At 39.8% G+C, this 22,085-nt stretch overlaps 1 protein-coding gene across 1 annotated transcript; it reads right to left on the reverse strand.

Annotated features, from left to right (window-relative positions):
* Positions 1–4,558: 4,558 nt before the first annotated feature.
* On the reverse strand, positions 4,559–19,476 carry C8H16orf96 (chromosome 8 C16orf96 homolog). Its single transcript, XM_063430720.1, has 17 exons — positions 19,301–19,476; positions 17,055–17,482; positions 15,796–15,900; positions 13,958–14,038; positions 13,612–13,698; positions 12,534–12,684; positions 11,423–11,508; positions 9,671–9,781; positions 8,245–8,319; positions 7,952–8,116; positions 7,471–7,589; positions 6,978–7,040; positions 6,574–6,657; positions 5,709–5,859; positions 5,264–5,357; positions 5,009–5,092; positions 4,559–4,880 (listed from the first exon to the last, which is right to left on the reverse strand). Exons 2-17 carry the CDS (start codon positions 17,460–17,462, stop codon positions 4,762–4,764), a joined length of 1,983 nt encoding a protein of 660 aa, XP_063286790.1. The 5' UTR covers positions 17,463–17,482; positions 19,301–19,476; the 3' UTR covers positions 4,559–4,761.
* Between the last annotated feature and the right edge of the window lie 2,609 nt (positions 19,477–22,085).

A 22,085-nucleotide genomic window follows, 5' to 3' on the forward strand; every position in this document is an offset into this window, starting at 1 on the left:
TAACAGAGCTCCACAGCAATAATACTCCCAGTAATGTGTCTGAGTGTATAACAGAGCTCCACAGCAATAATACTCCCAGTAATGTGTCTGAGTGTATAACAGAGCTCCACAGCAATAATACTCCCAGTAATGTGTCTGAGTGTATAACAGAGCTCCACAGCAATAATACTCCCAGTAATGTCTGAGTGTATAACAGAGCCCCACAGCAATACTCCTCCCAGTAATGTGTCTGAGTGTATACCAGAGCTCCACAGCAATAATACTCCCAGTAATGTGTCTGAGTGTATAACAGAGCTCCACAGCAATAATACTCCCAGTAATGTGGCTGAGTGTATAACAGAGCTCCACAGCAATAATACTCCCAGTAATGTGTCTGAGTGTATAACAGAGCTCCACAGTAATAATACTCCCAGTAATGTGTCTGAGTGTATAACAGAGCTCCACAATAATAATACTCCCAGTAATGTGGCTGAGTGTATAACAGAGCTCCACAGCAATAATACTCCCAGTAATGTGTCTGAGTGTATAACAGAGCTCCACAGCAATACTCCTCCCAGTAATGTGTCTGAGTGTATAACAGAGCTCCACAGCAATAATGCTGCCAGTAATGTGTCTGAGTGTATAACAGAGCTCCACAGCAATAATACTCCCAGTAATGTGTCTGAGTGTATAACAGAGCTCCACAGCAATAATACTCCCAGTAATGTGTCTGAGTGTATAACAGAGCTCCACAGTAATAATACTCCCAGTAATGTGGCTGAGTGTATAACAGAGCTCCACAGCAATAATACTCCCAGTAATGTGGCTGAGTGTATAACAGAGCTCCACAGCAATAATACTCCCAGTAATGTGGCTGAGTGTATAACAGAGCTCCACAGCAATAATACTCCCAGTAATGTGTCTGAGTGTATAACAGAGCTCCACAGCAATAATACTCCCAGTAATGTGTCTGAGTGTATAACAGAGCTCCACAGCAATAATACTCCCAGTAATGTGTCTGAGTGTATAACAGAGCTCCACAGCAATAATACTCCAAGTAATGTGTCTGATTGTATAACAGAGCTCCACAGCAATAATACTCCCAGTAATGTGTCTGAGTGTATAACAGAGCTCCTCAGCAATAATACTCCCAGTAACGTGTCTTTAAATTACAATAAATGTGTTTAGAAATCAGTCTGTGTGTAAATAAGATACATTGTTTTTCTTCTAAATTACATTTTCATTGCAACATTATTAATAAGTAATCTAACATTTAAAGTGCTTTTTCCATGAAATATTGGGAGGTATGTATGTGTTGCACGATACAGCATACAAATTCAAAATAAGCTACATGTTTATTAAAGGGAAGCTATAGTACCAGAAAGTTGTTTTCACTATAGAGCCCCCATCCATCACGACCCCCCCAGTGAAAACCCCTTCTGCCACTTACCTGAGTCCAGAGCCGATGTCCCCCGTGCTGGTTCAGGCTCCGCCTCCACATTACTACCTCCCCATAGGAATAGTATAATGCTTTTCTATGGGCCTTTACATGGCGCTGGATGCACTCATGCATAGCGTTGTCTAATGACACGGAGGTCCTTCTAGTGGCTGACTGGTAGACCACTACTAGAGGTGGAGTTAACCCTTTATTGAAAACTGCAATAATTACCTTTGCCGGGTTAAGGGACCCGGGACACTGCACCCAGAGCACTTCCGTCTGGGTGCCTATGGTGTCTCTTTTAAAGCTACACAAAAACCATTTATGAGGTAGAATATTGGGATTTAGTCACACACAGGTTCAATGTGCTTGGTCCACTTTCCAATTACCCCTTTATTAACTAATTTGCTAATTAAAGATCTGTTTGCAGGTAGATCTGTTTTACCACAGATTCCGTGTGTTAATCGCATGTGCAGGTAAAAAAATTGGCTTAGAAATCAACTAATACTGGGTAGGGATGCCCCGAAATTTCGGCTGCCGAAAATGGGCCTATCTCGTTTCGTCCGAAAAAGGGTAAAATCTGCCAAAAATTACACCCCCCCACCTCGTTCCCCTATGTGCGGTACCGCAAATTGCAGTATCACACGCGGGGGAAGGGGGTGGGGTGTAATTAGCCCAAGGCAAACTAGGCATTTGCCTTGGGTTGCAGTAACCCAAACGCACACTTTGGCGTACCTGGTGTTCCCCCTCTCCCTGGGGTCCAGTGGGCTGTTGGGAGGTGTGCGTCTGTGTTTCAATCAGAGGCGGCAAGGGAGCTGTGATCTCCCTGCTCTGTTCCCTCGTGCCCTGTCTACTGATGCCGGGAGCGAGACCCCAGGGACAGATCCACTCCAGGTAGGGAGGCTGGGTGGAAAAAGTTAATTTGATTTATAATAAATGTAATAATTTGTGTGTGTGTATGTGAGTGTTTGTCAAATCAGTGAGTCTGTTTGTCATTGAGTGTGTGTGTGTGTGTGTGTGACTATCCATGTGTCTGCCAGTGTTTGTCTGTTAATGAGTGAGTGTCTGTCAGTGAATGTTTGTGTCCAATCAGTGAGTTTATGTCTGTCAGTAACGTCTGTGTGTGTGTGACTGTCAGTGTGTATCTGCCAGTGTGTCAAATCAGTGAGTCTGTGTCTGTCAGTGACATCTGTATGTTTGTCATTGAATGTGTGTGTGAGACTGTCAGTGTGTGTCTGTCAGTGAATGTATGTGTGTCTGTCAGAGGGTGTGCTTAAAGAGATACAAAGCTGTATTCCTGGCACTACCGATCCCTCTGCCTCCCACCTCACCAGTAAATCAGGGTTAAAAACCCTTTATTTACTTATCTTATGTCCCTCTGCGCTAGGTCCAAGCTCCGCCCCTCCTCCATCGTGCAGCAAGCGTGTTCTAATGCGCATGCGCGGCAAATGACGCGCGCACATTAGACCTCTCCATAGGAAAGCATTGAATCAATGCTTTCCTATGGGGGGAAATCTGACGCTGAGAGTCCTCATGCAGACTGTGAAGAGGACGTCCAGCGTCAGATAACTGACCAAAAGTCAGTTACGATGTAAACATGCGTTTAACATTGCAGCATTAGGTGCAAAGGGGACACAGCACCCAGACCACTTCAATAAGCTGAAGTGGTCTGGGTGCATACAGTGTCCCTTTAAAGAGACACTATAGGCACCCAGACCACTTCAGCTCATTGAAATGGTCTGGGTGCAGTGTCCCAGTCACTTTAACCTTGCAAGTGTAATTATTGCAGTTTCTCAGAAACTGCAATAATTACCTTGAGGGGTTAACTCCACCTCTAGTCTACCAGAGGGACTTCCGGGTGGTTAGGCCACCAAAAGTCACTTAACTGATTCTGTGCATTAGGACATCCTGCGTCTGCTAAATCCAAATAGGGAACAATTGATACAAAGTTCAATATTAATAAAATTATAGAAAAAAAACTATTTTAAAATCATTTGGGGAAATAAGTCATTTTCAGTTTCAGTTTTCGGCCAAGGGCATCCTGAATTTTCTGCTTTGGTTTCGGCCCAGAATTTTCATTTCGGTGCATTCCTAATACTGGGTGCTATTCATTTTCTACATCTCCGTTTTTTATTTCTCTTTTAGTCTATAGTTTGCCTTAGCTGTAATAAGCCCATTCCTTTAAATGCAGAGGGACAGCGGGTTCATCGCAGGGCTATCAGGTCACTGTGTTTTTGTAGGAATGCTTTGAATGTTTATGCTGTAGGACTGTGCATGAAAACTGTTCCCATCAGTTTGCAGCATTCATTTTGTGCAGGAGTGAAAACAACTGAATATATTAAAAGGCCAATATAGTTACCAGAACAACTACAGCTTATTGTGTTTGTTCTGGTGAGTAGAATTAGGCCCTGCAAACTTTTTGCAGTATACACTGTCTTTTCATAGAAACGGCAGTGTTTACATTACAGCCTAGGGACACCTCCAGTGACAGTCACTCAGATGGCCCATAGAAAAGCTTCCTGGGTCAATGTCTACCGTGTGCAGCACTGACGTTCAGCGTCTCCACACTCTGCATGAAGAGTCTGAAAGTTCCCCATAGAGATGTTTTGATTAAATGCTGATTGGCGCAGTGCAGTGTTTTGCCACGCATGTGCATAGCCTCCTTGGACTGGTTGAGATCATCAAGTTTGATCTCAGCCAAGGAGGCGGAGCGTGGCCAGACCGGCATGGGAGAAAAGGTGAATAAAATCACATTTTCAAAGCAAAGCAAGGGGGTTGGGGACCTAAACAACCATTGCAGGACTATAGAGTCAGGAATACATGTTCATATATCTGACGCTATAGTGTTCCTTTAAACATGGCAAATAACACAAAGGTACAGCTGCATGTGACTGAGCACCATTGGAACTGTTCACAAATGTCCAAGGTTATTATTCATCTCTGGACCTGAGTAGAATGTGCAACCTTGGCTATCCAGCTTTTGCTGGACTATGTGTTTACCAGAAATCGAGCTGTTTGAGAGCTAAGGTTGGATATCCTTGGTTTAGATGTTTTGACTAAATATTCTTTAAGCCTGAAGGCCACTGATAGCTACATGTGAGCATGTTTTCTACTAGCTGCCTCTGAAACTCGTGCAATTGGTATGATAAAATATTTCAGATTTATTGATATAGTGCACATGTAAAAATCTCATATTAAAAGAAAGAGTTCCAGGGAATTCTGGGAGACTGCAAGTGGTTCAAACTTGCTCCAGGAGACAGCGGGGAGAAGGGATTACACTTCATTTATAGCAGACTGTTCCCTCTTCCATGTTCTGCAAGCCCACAGTGATTGCATGAGTTTATTCACTGGTCCGGTCCTGTCTCCGTGCCACCTTCCAGGCTTTGTTGTAGGATGGGGGATTCTGTGACTGTTGGCACATGGAGTGAGTTGCGGGTGTTCTGAGAAGAATGTATTGAAGAACCTGTCACAGAGAGAATATAGAGTGTCAGCCAGGCCATGAATGCTCTAAAACACGCAGGTGTGCAGGTGATCTGTTTACTAAACCCTATAATAAACTCATGATCCCATCATCAACAGAACTGGACTCACGGTTGATGGGGGTGCTCAGACTTCTCTGCTGGGTGGCAGAGCGCGCTCGCTCTATCCTTGATGGTGGCAGGGGAGTCATCGCCACTATAGAGAAAGGAAAAACAATATTTAGCAAAATGCAAACTGAACGTTTTCTTGAGAGTTGACAATCCAACATGGAATTTAAAGGGGAATTGAGTACAGAGAGAAACGCAATAGCTTGCCCTTCGATTAGTCCTTGCTCAGGTCTCGAGAACATTCATTGCTGACACTTACCTGAGGGATCCTTCTCAGATGTTTGGTTGCCGAAGGACTTATCTAGTCTTCCCTTATACATCATGCCATCTATCCCAATCAAGTCAAACTCGCTCTACAAGAAATTAATTTAAAAAAAATTACAAATGGTCAGGGATATGATGGCCATGGAAATGTTTTCATATACAGTCTTAGAACATCTCTGTTGAACAATTTTGTATACATTATGTATCAGAGCTGGATAGTGGATAATGTGTTTTGTTTGTTTTTTAACCCCATTTGTTTTTAAAAATTAATAAATAAATACAATCTGTAGTATACAAGGTAACACTGGCTTGTGTTGCATCCTGCAAAGAAGAATTATAGTGTACCTATAAAGCCCACCTCTTCTTTCTTCTAGAACGCAGCTCTGTGTTTTAAGTCATCCTTGTAGTCTATTAAACGTGCATTGCAAGACTGTACTCACATTTCTGTAGACAGACTGCCCATAGTCAGCGTATGGGTATACAGTTGTCAGGTGCTGTGTACGGGACATCCTCTTGTAGTGAGGGCAGGCCGTGTGGGGTCTTTGGCTCTCTGAGTACTGGAAATCGGAGTCTGTCACTTGTAATGGGTCTCTGTGAGGGACAGAGTGTGGATTTCTGAGTGACACCATTGTGACAATGATAATCAAACTGACTACCTCTATGTATTGTATATGATATATTGCACTTTGTGTAAGAGATGATATCCCTGTATTTACTGTGTAGGAGGCTGGAGTTCTGTTACATTGTGTATAACAGATAAAATCTCAGTATGTGCAGTTTAGGTGGTGGTGGAAGTTACGTTACATTGTGTATAACAGATAAAATCTCAGTATGTGCAGTTTAGGTGGTGGTGGAAGTTACGTTACATTGTGTATAACAGATAAAATCTCAGTGTGTGCAGTTTAGGTGGAGGTGGAAGTTACGTTACATTGTGTATAACAGATAAAATCTCAGTATGTGCAGTTTAGGTGGAGGTGGAAGTTACGTTACATTGTGTATAACAGATAAAATCTCAGTATGTGCAGTTTAGGTGGTGGTGGGAGTTACGTTACATTGTGTATAACAGATAAAATCTCAGTATGTGCAGTTTAGGTGGTGGTGGAAGTTACGTTACATTGTGTATAACAGATAAAATCTCAGTATGTGCAGTTTAGGTGGTGGTGGAAGTTACGTTACATTGTGTATAACAGATAAAATCTCAGTGTGTGCAGTTTAGGTGGAGGTGGAAGTTACGTTACATTGTGTATAACAGATAAAATCTCTGTATGTGGAGTGTAGGAGAAACGACTCTGGATCTGTTCTTACCCAATGCTTCTTTCTCTGATGATGTCCGCAGTGGTGGGACGGTTTCGTGGAGTCAGGGAGGCTGTGCGTACAGTAACCATGTGCCTGGAAAGAAGTGATAAGATATTGAGAGAGATTCTGAGCGGGAGAGAGGACCACACCTGCAATTAGTACATTGTGACTATTAGCCATTAGTGCTACTAGCTTTGTGGAATAGCAGTTATTGTACCTGTTTTATAATAATGGTGACAATGTTTCTTATATGAAACCATCGTCATTCAACAGGAAAATTTTGGCGCATGGGTGGTCAAAAGGTAGCCCTCCCCTCAGCTGTTGTAGGACAACACTTCCCATGTTGCCTTGCTGCCCCTGTGCTTGTGAGTCATAAGGAATGAAAATAGGAGGAAAGGCGAGTGATTACTTACGGTCCAGTTGCCACGGTTACAGGACGATCGCAAGAAATGCACTTAACTGTCTCAAACAGCTTCCTGCAAAGAATAGAACAGCAATGAGAATCTCCTCTCTCCTGCTCTCCCTACGTTACGATACAAGTTTATGTACACAATGCAAGGATGGGTATGTTCCCACTAACACCATCTGTTAAAGGACCTTCCTTTGTTCTCAACATTGGGGCAGGTACCAAGAAAAGCCCAAACTAACTTATCTCATATTAAAACATTCTGAGCTTAGGCCTGTGTTCACAATCAGCATTTCAACTACCTAGTTATGAAATAAATATTTATAACAACCACAACCCAAACTTTGCATATATAAAAAAAGGTTATTCAAAATACTGAGTGTTGTTTGTTATGTTATAAATATCTCTCTTGTAAGTTGTCCATTGCCAGAGACTGCTTGCAGGCCCTACTCAATGATTAGTAATATCAGGCTGAACTGTGCTTCTCAAACACAACTCACTTCCTAAAACCAGCAGCCCCATCCGGTTCAAAGGCTTGTCTGGACTCCATGTGCTTCTTCAGGATGTGCCTCAGTTCCTCCAGATCCCTGTTAATGGCATCCAGGTCGGATCGGCTTAGCTAAAAAAAGAAGAATTGCATGTGGTCCCATGAGTGACTGTAACTATATTGTGTAATCACACTTTTTATGGGAATTTATACAAAAGATCAAATTTGTACAAAGATAAAGGTAGGTTATCAGATTGAGGAGTAACCCCCTCTCCCCCACATATTTTTAAAATATCGATATATTTCTATTCTTTGTATCTTATAAAAATATAAGCTGGCACACAATCAAAGTAGGAGCAGCCTAGTATAAGTATCCTGGTTGTCCTACAAGTGCAATAATTGTCCGCAGTGTGCCAGTTGGTGTTACATTTATTACAGTGCTGGGTATATTGTTTGCTGCTGCCAGAATAAGGCAATTTGTGTAGTTGCGTTACTTTTGCCTCCAGGCTGGCTAGCAGTTTTTCCAGCATGGTCCGCCACTCCGAATCCTGCGCATCCAGCTTCTTAATCAGATCGTCCAGCACGCCATTGACCTCGCTCACAGCGGCCTCCAGTTGAGAGTGACCCACTTTAGTATCTAGCGCCCGCCTATCCGCTTTCTGAAGGTAAAATGGGGCAAAAGAACACACGCGTAAACTTACTGAAAATTACACTCTACACTTGTAATCTGGCAGAACGCTCTGCACTCTCTCACTATGTCACAGATTGGTAGAAAGTGTGCACTCACAGTGCTTAGTTCTAACGTGAGTTCCTCGCGGTCGAGTTTCTTTTTCTCCAGTTCATAGATCTGGCCCTGCAAGGTCTAAAGGGAAAGGAGATAGTTATCTACTTCATAAACCATATATCACAATATTACGTTACACACCAAACCTTTCACCATGCACCAATTATATTATACCAATGTTACCTCATACAGTGGGCCTCTTTCCGTACACAATTCATATTATACCAATATCACCACACTAAGACTGCTTGTCCGTACATCTTATTATACCAATATTACATCATACTCCAAGCTTCTCACCATACACAATCGTATTATACCAATATTACATCATACTCCAAGCTTCTCACCATACACCAATCGTATTATACCAATATTACATCATACTCCGAGCTTCTCACCATACACCAATCGTATTATAGCAATATTACATCATACTCCAAGCTTCTCACCATACACCAATCGTATTATACCAATATTACATCATACTCCGAGCTTCTCACCATACACCCATCATACCAATATTACATCATACTCCAAGCTTCTCACCATACACCCATCATACCAATATTACATCATACTCCAAGCTTCTCACCATACACCAATCGTATTATACCAATATTACATCATACTCCAAGCTTCTCACCATACACCAATCGTATTATAGCAATATTACATCATACTCCAAGCTTCTCACCATACATCAATCGTATTATAGCAATATTACATCATACTCCGATTCGTATTATACCAATATTACATCATACTCCGAGCTTCTCACCATACACCAATCGTATTATACCAGTATTACATCATACTCCGAGCTTCTCACCATACACCAATCGTATTATACCAATATTACATCATACTCCGAGCTTCTCACCATACACCAATCGTATTATACCAATATTACATCATACTCCAAGCTTCTCACCATACACCAATCGTATTATACCAATATTACATCATACTCCGAGCTTCTCACCATACACCCATCGTATTATACCAATATTACATCATACTCCGAGCTTCTCACCATACACCAATCGTATTATACCAATATTACATCATACTCCGAGCTTCTCACCATACACCAATCGTATTATACCAATATTACATCATACTCCGAGCTTCTCACCATACACCCATCGTATTATACCAATATTACATCATACTCCAAACTTCTAACCATACACCAACTACATTATACTAATATTACATCATACTCCGAGCTTCTCACGTTACACTCATCATATTATATCAATATTATCTTACACACCGAGGCTCTCGCTGTGCACCAAGCATTCTGTACCATTATTACCTCCTAGCCTTTCACCGTTCATCAACCATATTACACCAGTATTACCTCATTCCTGCTCTCAGACCCCATTACTACCCTCACCCCCCTACAATGGTTCCCCATCCTCACTGCTGTCTCTGATAGGTCAGCTTCCAGTTTAGCAGTCTTTGAATCCAGTTTTTGCAGAGCCATGTTCAGCTGATGTAGAGCATTTTGCAGAGTCTTCATCTCATCCTTGCCCTACACATATAGAAAACGTCTTTTATTTTAGCAAGCATAAGAAAGTTGAACTGTGCTATGTCAATCGTATAATGGGTTGTTATAAGATTTTTTGAACTAGTGTAAAAGACATCTTCTCTAACCAGGCCTCAGTGACCATTCATTGGTCTGGTGTTGTAAATATGTCCATTAGATTGAATAAATCCTATGTTTTCTATTACTGATGGTCATGGAAGTCTGTTTTGAGGAGACATATCTACTTTTTTACATGAGAAGATATAGACATGTCACATGTGCCCTTACACTTTAATTGACCTATAGTTTTTCTCTCCAATTTGGGAGCTACTGCGAAGACTGAAGGGCTGGAATGAACAGGGATATAAAAGTGGCCGGGGAGGATATAAACGTGGCGAGGACAGTTAGAATATGCAGATTAATTTATGTCCTGGAAATGTGATATCAAGGCAGCAATGCAGCACAGTGGTACCAGGTGGAACCATGAGACTCTGTCAGAGTGGTACCAGGTAGAACTCTGAGACTCTGTCAGAGTGGTACCAGGTAGAACTCTGAGACTCTGTCAGAGTGGTACCAGGTAGAACTCTGAGACTCTGTCAGTGTGGTACCAGGTGGAACTCCGAGACTCTGTCAGAGTGGTACCAGGTGGAACTCTGAGACTCTGTCAGTGTGGTACCAGGAGGTACCTGGTAGGAGTCTAGTAGTGTAGTACTGTATACGAGTATTGTAGTAATGTATAAGAGTATTGTAGACCTGTATAAGAGTAATATAGTACTGTATACGAGTATTGTAGTACTGTATAAGAGTAATATAGTACTGTATTAGAGTATTGTAGTACTGTATAAGAGTAATATAGTACTGTATTAGAGTATTGTAGTACTGTATTAGAGTATTGTAGTACTGTATAAGAGTAATATAAGTACTGTATTAGAGTATTGTAGTACTGTATTAGAGTATTGTAGTACTGTATTAGAGTAATATAAGTACTGTATTAGAGTATTGTAGTACTGTATTAGAGTAATATATAGTACTGTATTAGAGTATTGTAGTACTGTATTAGAGTATTGTAGTACTGTGTAAGAGTAATATAGTACTGTATTAGAGTATTGTAGTACTGTATAAGAGTATTGTAGTATTATAGTACTGTATAAGAGTAATATATAGTACTGTATTAGAGTATTGTAGTACTGTATTAGAGTATTGTAGTACTGTATAAGAGTATTGTAGTATTATAGTACTGTATAAGAGTAATATATAGTACTGTATTAGAGTATTGTAGTACTGTGTAAGAGTATTGTAGTACTGTATTAGAGTATTGTAGTACTGTATTAGAGTATTGTAGTATTATAGTACTGTATAAGAGTAATATATAGTACTGTATTAGAGTATTGTAGTACTGTATTAGAGTAATAGTACTGTATTAGAGTATTGTAGTATTATAGTACTGTATAAGAGTAATATATAGTACTGTATTAGAGTATTGTAGTACTGTATTAGAGTATTGTAGTACTGTGTAAGAGTAATATAGTACTGTATTAGAGTATTGTAGTACTGTGTAAGAGTATTGTAGACCTGTATAATAGTAATATAGTACTGTATTAGAGTATTGTAGTAATGTATAAGAGTCCCTCTCTCCCTCTTACAAACCTTACTATTTTCACTGAATATTCTGTCCACATCTCGTCTCAGGCTCTGAAGCTGCTGCAACAAGTTGTCAGGGATTCCCACGTTACCTGTGTGATACAGAACATGATCACACATCTAAGATATTACAAGACAAACCTGGAAACAGGGTGTGTGTGAATGCAATCTCATAGTGGGGATGTGGAGAAGTAATGTGTAATACTGGGTCACATGATATGGGAAAGTCATGTTCTCATTAAGCTTACTATATATATAGCTACAACATGGGATAAGCTATACAGTGGGGCATCTGGAGACGGAAAGCATTATGGGAGATTATGTTCCAGACAGTTGGAGTGATATATTCTGGCTTCGCCTTTAGTTCACAGTTTGGGTACCATTTTGCAGATGGCCTCAATGGTTTTTGTGACATTAAGAGTGGCTGGAGTGTTTTGATTACTTAAACATAATGTGGTTTATTATTAGGAGAATATGAACAATTGACTTGGGAAACTGCTTATTTTAGAGCAAAATATTCAAATTGGAAAAAACCTGTGACTCAACAATCTTTCCAGCTTGGATAATTTGACCTAAAATATGCAGAATAAAACTATAAAGATATGCTTTTTTTTGTAACATACATCTATCTATTTTTTAATCTAATATTTATCTCATGTTTCTATTTTTTTTTTGCTTATTTGCACAGTTCCACATTGTAATGGAATATTCTGTGTGTACTGCATAAAACCAGATAGTGAAAAAAAATAATGTTACGCAGTTGCAAATAAAAGAATGCCTGTACCACGATATTCAAGGCGACACTGTGACCTATGGGAAATAGATTTTATAAGTTTCACCATGATTATTCAGCCAAGTGAGTTTAGCCAGCAGTAAGTGGTGCCTGCGTGTCATGTGATCCACTATAATGGTGAGCTGGAGGTCAATAACCTAACAAGATTTAATGGACAAATAAACTTGCAAAAATAATATTCTTACATTCTACGGGGTTACATTTCATCCTATATTTAATGCTCGACAAAAAAAGCATTGTGTGTTATTCTTCACATTTAATAAATAATCTTCCTCTAAAACCAAAGATGCCACTTTGCTTCATATGATTTCTGTTTTGACTCACTGATTTCTCTGTCCAGTCGTTTCAGCTCTTCCTCGATACTGTGTACCCGTTCGGCCAATTCCTCGTGTCTCCCGGGCAGTTTCCCCAAGTTTCGAAGGATTCCCTTGGCATTTTTTTGTTTTGCGTCAGTGCTTAGCATGTTGTCTGAGGCCTGCCAGGTACAGATCAATATATAAAACATACTACAACCTCCATGTGTCCTCTTACACAGATACACTGACTGACCCCCATTTACCAAACAAACATTGTGTTACCCTGTCCTCCATGAGATTTGGGGGGAGTTAAGTGTTTCTCATCTAAGAAAATGGCAAGATGTGCATGGGTAATGTAAGAGATCCAATTCACTGGCCTGACCTACGAGTTTAGTATTTTTTTTCACTAATAAATCTCGAGTTCTACAATACACACCCATTTGGCAAACCGCATGCAGGGTTAATGTCAAAGCAACATACCCTAACATGCAAACACCAGTACAAAGAGAGTCAAGGTCAGGGATTCCTGAGGTCAGATAAACGCATGCCTAAAGTCAAAATGCTCTCTTGGGTAACCGAGACCATGACAGGTAAAAGAGGTGTGGTTAGAGTTAAAATACGGGGAACTGTTCACATTAAAAATGTATTTATTTTTTTAAACTTATTGCATACGGAAAATTGGACAAAGTTCTAAATGTGGAACAAATCAATAGTAACATTCCACTAACATTCTCATTTTTTTTCAGAACTTTTTGTCGCATTAAGTACAGTTTGGGAAAATTTACAGTTGAATCTGTTGTACATTTTGTTTGTAACTTTTGTATTTTTTTTTTTAATATAAGAGAGAAGTCCAACAATAAGTGAAAGTTTAAGCCACATCGCCATTGTAGTCAAAATTCAATCAGTGGACCACTTACAACAGGGATTAGAAAAGGGACAAGGTAACTGTGATCCAGTATTGTACTTTGTATCATCATAAAATTGGATCAGCATACTATGAATAATCTTCTAGAACAAAGAGGTGGGGGTCGAGATAATTGGTAAGAGGAATAAGTTTTGATTCACTGAATTTTTATTTTACACAAGACAACATGAAATTCACTTACCTCAACGGTCAATGAGTCATGAAGTGAGGACCAGGTGGCCAAATCTGTTGACTCTGGATAAGACAAAAGCTTTTTCTGAAGACTCTCCTATAGGGCAGGAAAGAAGCACATTGTAACAGCCATGGGTATCTGCAGCATAGGACAATATGGGACAAATGCCTCTCTTACCCCAACTACTGCCCCTCCTTTCCAGTACTTATTCAGATAATGACTTTGTTCCCCCTTGAATATGTCTGGCAGACACCCCTGCTAATAGCTTATGTATTACCCAGGTGTTCTAACTAAAGTAACAAACTTAAGATTGGAGGGGGGTTATTCATCACCTCTGACATCAGTTTGGCCTTACCAGCTGGTCGGCCAGGGTGGGCATGTCCTTGTTGCGCCTCTCCAAATCCAGCAATCTCTGCTGAATTGCATTTAGATCCATCTGCAAAAAATACACAGACAAACAAAAGCATATGGTTCAGTACAAGTATGTTAAAACAAGGGTGTCCAATCCTGGGTCTTCAGAGGATTCTAGGACTACATGTCCCACAATTCCATGTATGCTAATGGGAAATGTGGTTCATGTCATAGAAAATTAATACATTTTAGCCAAGAGCATGCATGGCTAATAAGGGGCCACCAGATTGGGACATATCTCCCCTGGATAAGGGTAGGTTAGTGGATGGGTCGCCCTTATTCTAGATTGTATGCTTGCAGGCCAATTACAAGCAACATTGGTTTGTTTCAGTAAATAAAGTATTTTCCTATCCTTAAATTACTGCATATGCATAAACAGCAATAATAAAAAATATTGGTATCTATGAAGTAAAGAAAAACAAAGTTTTGATATAGCTAATCATTTGCATTTAGAATATTACAAATTAGAATATTTGTTTTACAATTTTTATTTTAAATTTGTTTTTGTTTTTTAAGTGAACTTGTCTTGACAAGCTCTTAAAGCAATGAATATATCATTGATCATAAAGTTCATTACCAGTGCATTCACATAAAAAAAAGAGTGGCACACCATCACTCCATTCTTTTATTCCGCCTGTCAGCAAGAGATGTGCTTGGGGGAATATTTGCGATGGGAAGCAGGAGAACCACCATTAGGGGAGTTCTCCTGCTCTCCCATGTCAGTCAGTTTATGTAGAAATTGTCTAGCAATTCAGATTACACAGTAATTTTCTTATGTACAAAACCATTGTGCACTTTATACATCGGTGCCCCCTTTTTTATAAGTGATCTATATCTCTTCCGCTTTTTATTCCTTTTTCCATTGATTTGATCATTATGAAAACACATTTGCAGAAACGAGAGAGGACAGAAAAAAGTTATATTATTCAGGAAAAAAAAGGCACGTTTGCAGTTTGCTGGAATTTATCATAGATTGACGTACCCGTCTCAGAAAACCCACCACTCTAACAGTGACGGAAAAAATATGTTGGAAAACTTTTGGGCTTTTCTTATTAAACATCGGAGGCAACAAATTTGTGAACCAAAACCATGAACAAAAAAGTAATGGGAAAATAAAATGGTGGAACGAGTGCAGTGAAGAATATTTTCGCACAAATAAAATAAGAAATAGTCCCAAATAGTAAAATTGCCAGAATAAACCCCACATGAACAGTAAACGCCCAGTGTACAGACAACATTTTATTGTACTATCGTTATGTAAAGCTGTGTGTTAAATGAGAGGTACACTTTAATAACATTGTATAGTTTTCTGTATCGAAATAGTGCTGGTTCCACTATGCTCCACCCACGTGACTGTTACGCGTCCTGCGTTTATTTGCGTCTTCGCCTTTGATCTCTCCCAATCTGCTCACAAGTCAAACTGTTGATAAAGCACAAATCCATGCCTGCAGGGACTGTTGCCATTGCAAGTCGTTCACGGATGCAGTCGCTGCATTTTAATATTTGATGAACGTGAGTTTATTTTCTACACACACACACAGAGTTATTCACCAAAGTAGAAACTGTCGGGAATTCAAAAGTCATTTGTATTTCAGGCCAAAGTAGCTGAAATGGAATTGAGCTGCTTCCGGTTCAGTTACTTTTGCCTAAATTACAAAATTCATTTTGACTTTGCTTTGAATTGTGGATTATTCACACTTTATATAAAAACCCTTGTAGTAATAGCAAACCGGTGACTGGCCGGCCAGTAGTAGGCTATATCTGATATCGTACGAAACTCACCATTTTCACGGTGTCACTCAGCTTACTTAGATCGCCTTGGATATGATCAGTGGTCTGTTTTAGGCTGTTAAATGTACTGAGCAGTTCCTGAAAAACACTCATCGCCTGCAGTGGGAGAGACAGAGTACAGTTAATAAACAGATATAAAGAACTACGTGAATGCATCAATTAAATTAAATAGGATCGTGTTATATAACTTAAAGTATCAATTATATGCATGTGGACAAATCCTTTGGGTTCCAGTGAATATAGACTACTCCATAGGGTGGTGGCAGGATCCAATGCCTTGAGTTAGAAAGCTAAAAGGACGGGAGGATCCAGCAACTTAATTTAGAAATAAAAGAGACCAGGGGGATCTAGTGACCAGCTGTAAATTTAAAACAGACGATGGGAATCTAGTGACCTTAGTTACAAATTAAACATGGAGGGGGATTAAAAGAGAGTAAAGATATATAGATCATTACACATGTAGTTGTATAGCCACATTGTCTATTCATTTAGGGACGTGTTAAATAAATGCACTCATCATGCCTCTAATCAGTCATTTGTAGAGAGCAGCCTGCATATTATCCAATTGAGCCTTGTTGTAGCGTTTCATAAGCTCCTCTTCTTAAATAGGTAGTGAGACCCCCCTAATAGTAAGATACACGAACCATGGCAAAACGCTGACATTGGCAGAGGTTTGAAAGGGACACACAGGTATTATGACAGCAGTGTTGGTGTTAACTGAGACGTGTCTACTGGCCTGGGTACCTGGATATTCTCATTCGGGATGTCAGTCTATACTGCATGATTCTGGGCGATGCATTCAAGCAGGAGATTGTTACAATGAATTTCCAACCTTGCAAAATATTGAACCAAAGGAGAAGTCTACACTTAACCATCACTGCTAATATCAGAGTCCAGGAAGCACCAATGTTACAGGCCCTGTTATTGGTAGGTTGGCATTTTGGATGCTTAATCAGAGAAGGATTAAAATCCCATAGGAAATTATACAGATTGTTGGGTTGGTGCGTCCCTTCATTATTCACGTTGGGATGTTAAATGGGGCCAAGCAAATTCATGTTTCCATCATAACCCAGAGGCCCCAGGCACATATCTAAGGTCCTACTAAAGTTAATCCTGCTTTGATCATTTCTATGAACAATATCAACCACCGGGCAGTTATCTCCTGTCTCTTTACCAGCCTTCCCTGTAGGTATGAAGGCACGTTGACCTAGAACATCCAGTGCTCATTTGAGATCACTCTACCTCCTCACCTTGTTGACTCCATCTTCGTTCATTTCCACTTTCTTCTTGAGTTGCATCAGCTGCCACATTTCCTGAACGGGCTTGTTCTGGGACTGACTGGCTTGTAAGAGACTATTAGATGATGGCAGAGAGTCTAGCTCCATGAGTTTACTCTCCATCCTGGTTATCTTGTCCTGCACCTGGCGAAAGAGTGAAGGTGACTTTTCCGTTGCTTCATTGGCCTTGGACCCTAGAATCAGCCCTGGCTGTAAGAATTCCTTCTCCTCCTGGGAAAGCGCCCTCCGCACGTCACCCAGCTGTAGGTGCTCCAGCATTCCATGAAGGAGGGTGTAAAGAGCGTTAAAGTTAACGGCACCAACCTCTGGAGATCCGATGGCAAGATTGACCAATTCCTTGAAAGACACAGACGCCGACATGCTGAGACTTATTGGAAGATCTGTGGAAAGGATACACTACAGGTCAGCAACACGTCAGATATAAGAAAATCATAACAGGACAAAGTATCAGAACTAGAACCATAGCTGACTTGGAGGATCTTTACCTTAAATTTGAAATTCACTTTGAATCAATTAAAATTTTCAAAAATTCTCTCTTTAGTGAATAAGAGAGTTTGTGAGCTGACAATCAAGCTGAAACATATACGCTGTAGACGTGGGGTTGGAGAAATCTGGTCTAAATATAATGTAAATGTAATGACTTTATATTAATTAGCATTTTACGGTGTTGTGTGTATTTGAAATATACATACTGTGTAAAGACATTTACTTTATTTATACATATTTATATATGTAGTACATAAATGTCACAATGTGTCTAGATATTATGTACAGTGTGTACACTGTACATATCACTGCATCTACTTTGTGTGTTTAGTAAATAGTTAACAATAAATCTGTGTGTTATGTATCACTGTTTGTGTTTTATCTTGTTTAGTTTCTGTTTAGTAAATCTAACACATTGTTTCCATGCATTAAGAATCCTGTGTTTCTCTTCACATCAAATGATATTAATGCATTTTTGTTACGTAAAATATGCAAGAAATGATACGAGTATATGTAGATCTGAGTGTTAGCTAGTTTCAGTCTCTTAATAAATCATATGAATATCCTAGTCACATTACAAAACACATGTATCCCTCCAATTTATTTGCTCATTTCTAAATTTTACTCAAACAATGTGCCAGTTTGTATTGTATACTTTATGTAAATATTGTCCTACGTAAATTATTTGTGTGTCTGTTTCGTAGTTAATGTTACTATGTATTTTTATTGTGTATTGTACGCACTATACCTGTCATTGCGCATGTACAATATACATTGCTGAATGGGTTTGTGTAACTTTAATAATGTATCACTCTATTGTGTTTTCTGTAGTTATCAGCGTATTTTGTTTGTGTATCTGTGTCGCAACGTAACACTGTGTCAGTGTGCTCTGTATAATGTTTATATAGCTGTACCTAAATCTTAGTAAGTATAACACATTTCCTGTTTAGTATGGAAATGTCACTTGGTTTACGTGCAACGTATCGCTGTATGTGAATTATTTGTGTAATTGTTTTGCACGTAATGTATCTAGGTATTGTGAGTGTTTCTGTGTACCTGTATGGTGATATGAGTCACACTGTATTACTGCATTGTTCCTCAATGAATAACCCTTTCCTAACAAGCAGGTGTTGTACAAATCTGCAACTAATTCAAATTTATGGGGATCTCACCTACTTTTAATGATCATTATTATCTGTGATAATATGTATGGTTAACTGCCAATCTTATTAGCATTCTTTTAGAAAGGGAGCTATCTAAGAAATAAGGTATGTACAACACATTGTGCTTTGCACAGACTGTAGACTAGCAAAGCATCCTGGGTATTGTAGTTCTGTATTTCGGTTCTGTTCCCTGATCCCACTGACAGCACTCAGACAGTTACATATAGCATATACCATGTATAGGACACAGTTAATTCTTACAGGTTTATTCCAAAAAGGAGGGAGAAATGAAACCTACGCCAGCCCTGCGATATTTTTTTAAATTCAATATGTATTACTTTGTAAGATTATAAATATATTTTTACTTGTATTCATTTTATATGTATATAAACATTCAATTAAAATGAATCCTTAACTGATGACAAATTCACAAGTGTTAAATTCCAAATTAAGTTAATAGACAACTTTGCTGAATCTACTCCCCTCTGGCAGATGTAATCCTGGTGTATAAAAAGTCCCCAGAGCTCCAGAAAGACCCAACCCAATTACCTCCAGAATATTGAGACTGTCAGATCTTCAAGGAATTGTCCGGCTATGATTGCAAGCTCTTTAGACCAGAAGCTGCCTGCTGCTTTGTGATCATAGTAATTCCTCCAAACCTTGGCCAGCCATGCCTTCCCTCTCCCGGTATCTGCAGGGAAGTTTCCCTGGTTGCCAGGACACCAATAAACGCTAATCTGCAGAGGCCACTTGTTCAATGTTTATGTCCCTGTTGTTCTATCTCCTGGTAACTCACATTACAAAGCAATGTAACACTGGTCCCTTGGACAGCCCAGGGTTACGTGTAAAGGGCAGGAGTATGAATGTGCAGCAGCAATACTTTAATGTACACATTAACTAAGATATCTATCTATAATATTATTATTATTATTGGTTATTATTTATATAGCGTAGCGCTTTACAATAAGAGGGGAATTTACCAAATGAGACAATAACAAAATGTAACAGGAATAGGTGGTTGGGGACCCTGCTCAGACTAGCTAACAGTCTAGAGGAGGTGGGATATAAAAACACAAGAGGAGGGGTATTGAGGAAGACAGCAAATAGACATGGTGGGAAAGTAGCAGATCTGGAGGTGAGAGTGGAGTGTGGCCCTATAGGAGAGAGAGAGCAAGAGGAAGGTTTGAGAGATAGAAGTTACTCTTGGAGGCCATAAGCAATCCTGAAAAGATAGGTTTTGAGGAACTTCTTAAAGGATTGGAGACTAGGGGAGAGTCTGACGGGGGTAGGCATGCTGTTCCGAGGGAAAGGAGCCGCCCGTGAGAAGTCTTGCAGGGGTGAATTTGCAGTAAGGATGCGAGCAGCAGACAGGAGAAGGTCACCAGTAGAGCGAAGAGAGCAAGAGGGGGAATACCTATGAATCAGTGAAGAAATGTAAGAGGGGCTAGAGTTGGTTAGATCTTTATAGGTAAGGGTTAGTATTTTAAATTGACACCTGTAGGGTACAGGAAGCCAGTGTAAAGATCGACAAAGATCAGCCTGGCAGCAGCATTCATCACAGAATGTAGGGGGGCAATATGGCTTCTGGGGAGACCAATTAGGAGAGAATTACAGTAGTCCATGCGAGACATTACTAGAGCATGAACAAGCTCCTTGGCAGCATATTGCGTAAGAAAGAGGCGTATGCGGGCAATGTTTTTAAGATGGAATCAACAGGTTTTAGCAACAGACTGGACATGAGGCGCAAAGGTGAGGTCAAAAGTGACACCAAGACAGCGAGCTTGAAAGGATGGGGTGAGGCAGGTACCGTCAACCTGCAGGGAGAGTGAAGGAGGAGGATCAGTGTTATAAGGAGGAAAAATAAGAAACTCCGTTTTAGAGAGATTGAGTTACAGAAAGCGGGAGGACATCCAATCAGAGATAGAAGGCAATTGGTGACACGTTGTAGGACAGCAGGGGAGAGGTCAGGGGAGGAGAGGTATATCTGGGTGACATCAGTGTACAGGTGGTAGTGGAATCCAAATGAATTAATGAATTAATGAATTAAAGAGAGGCAGTATAGAGAGAGAACAAAAGGGGACCAAGAACTGAACCTTGAAGCACTCAGACTGAGACAGGATGAGGAGAGGAGTTGTCGTTGGAAAAAGAGACACTGAAGGAGCGTTGGGAGAGATAGGAGGAGAACCACGAGAGGGCTGTGTCACAGAGACCAAGAGATTGAAGAGTTAGGAGAAGGAGGCCATGATCAATTGTGTCAAAGGTAGCAGAGAGGCCAAGAAGAATTAGTATGGAGTAGTGCCCTTTGGATTTAGCTGTGATTAGGTCATCAAGAGGATCGAGGAGGGACTTGGAATTTAGCAATGTTTTTTTTTGGTTTTGCTTTCTTTTTTCTCAATACACATTTGAATTTATTTATTTATTTTATTTTTTTTTAATTCTTTATTTTTGTTTGTGCATGAATGAACAGTTAGGTCTGTCACGGCACAATAGCAATGTAAGACCGTATTTCAACAAATGGTAACATGGCATAATAATTATTGTGCACATTTTTAAATTAAAAGTAACGTAATCAATGATAAACAAGGTTTAAGACATTCAAGTGTTTTTCAGGGTGATGTGTCAAGGTTATAAGTATTATAACTGTTTAAGTAAAGTAATTATCTCTTATGTAAGCGTTATGAAACATAAACGATCTTGTCTGAACCTATGATTATGCATGGTAAAACAAAGTTAAGTAAAGGTTAACTATCAAGGAGTTTATACAGGTTAATCCTTACTGGCTATAAACTATCAGTAAGAAACTCATAAATGTACCTTTAAGCGCAGGCAATAATTAAACACTTTTTTACTAAGCCGTGCCAAGGTTCTAACGTGATCCCTAAGTGTAAGGCTTCTGTCGTGCTGCAGGTCTGTCAAGTGTGCCCTCGTAATGTTTCATGTGAGAGTATCCCCCCTGGGATACAGGCACAGGCACATGCTAACCTATTGCTCAGATGCAGTGTAACTTCTATGAGTAAAAGAAAAGAAAGAAAGAAGCATGGGCATAAAAGTATTAAGAGGAAATTAAGTAGACCAATAGGTTATCAAGCTGGTTAATGCTTCATTATGCTGTGAACAATAAGCTGAGTGTCCTGAAATTTTCAGTTATGCAGTAAGGTCTCATGGCAGAGACTGTTAGGCGAGATCACAATACGATGTAAGCGTTCAGGTTTATATACAAGCTAACTGACATTATTAAACCCGTAGATTGTCCCGTGCAGCTAGATCCCACAGTATAAGCAGCATATCTGATGCTGAGCCAAGTCATAACACGGTAAGCTGTCCGCACACAGGT

The sequence above is a fragment of the Pelobates fuscus genome, chromosome 8 (genome assembly GCF_036172605.1).
Source record: "Pelobates fuscus isolate aPelFus1 chromosome 8, aPelFus1.pri, whole genome shotgun sequence".
In the NCBI taxonomy this organism is placed as follows: Eukaryota; Metazoa; Chordata; class Amphibia; order Anura; family Pelobatidae; genus Pelobates; species Pelobates fuscus.

What these genes read in the sequence shown, in the direction of transcription:
- C8H16orf96 (XM_063430720.1), bottom strand. Translation starts at nt 17,462, where the DNA reads ATGTCGGCGTCTGTGTCTTTCAAGGAATTGGTCAATCTTGCCATCGGA. An exon ending in TCACGTTAGAACTAAGCACT is followed by an intron (nt 8,117 to 8,244) that starts GTGAGTGCACAC and finishes TTTTACCTTCAG; the next exon opens with AAAGCGGATAGGCGGGCGCT. An exon ending in ATCTGAGAAGGATCCCTCAG is followed by an intron (nt 5,093 to 5,263) that starts GTAAGTGTCAGC and finishes CTTTCTCTATAG; the next exon opens with TGGCGATGACTCCCCTGCCA.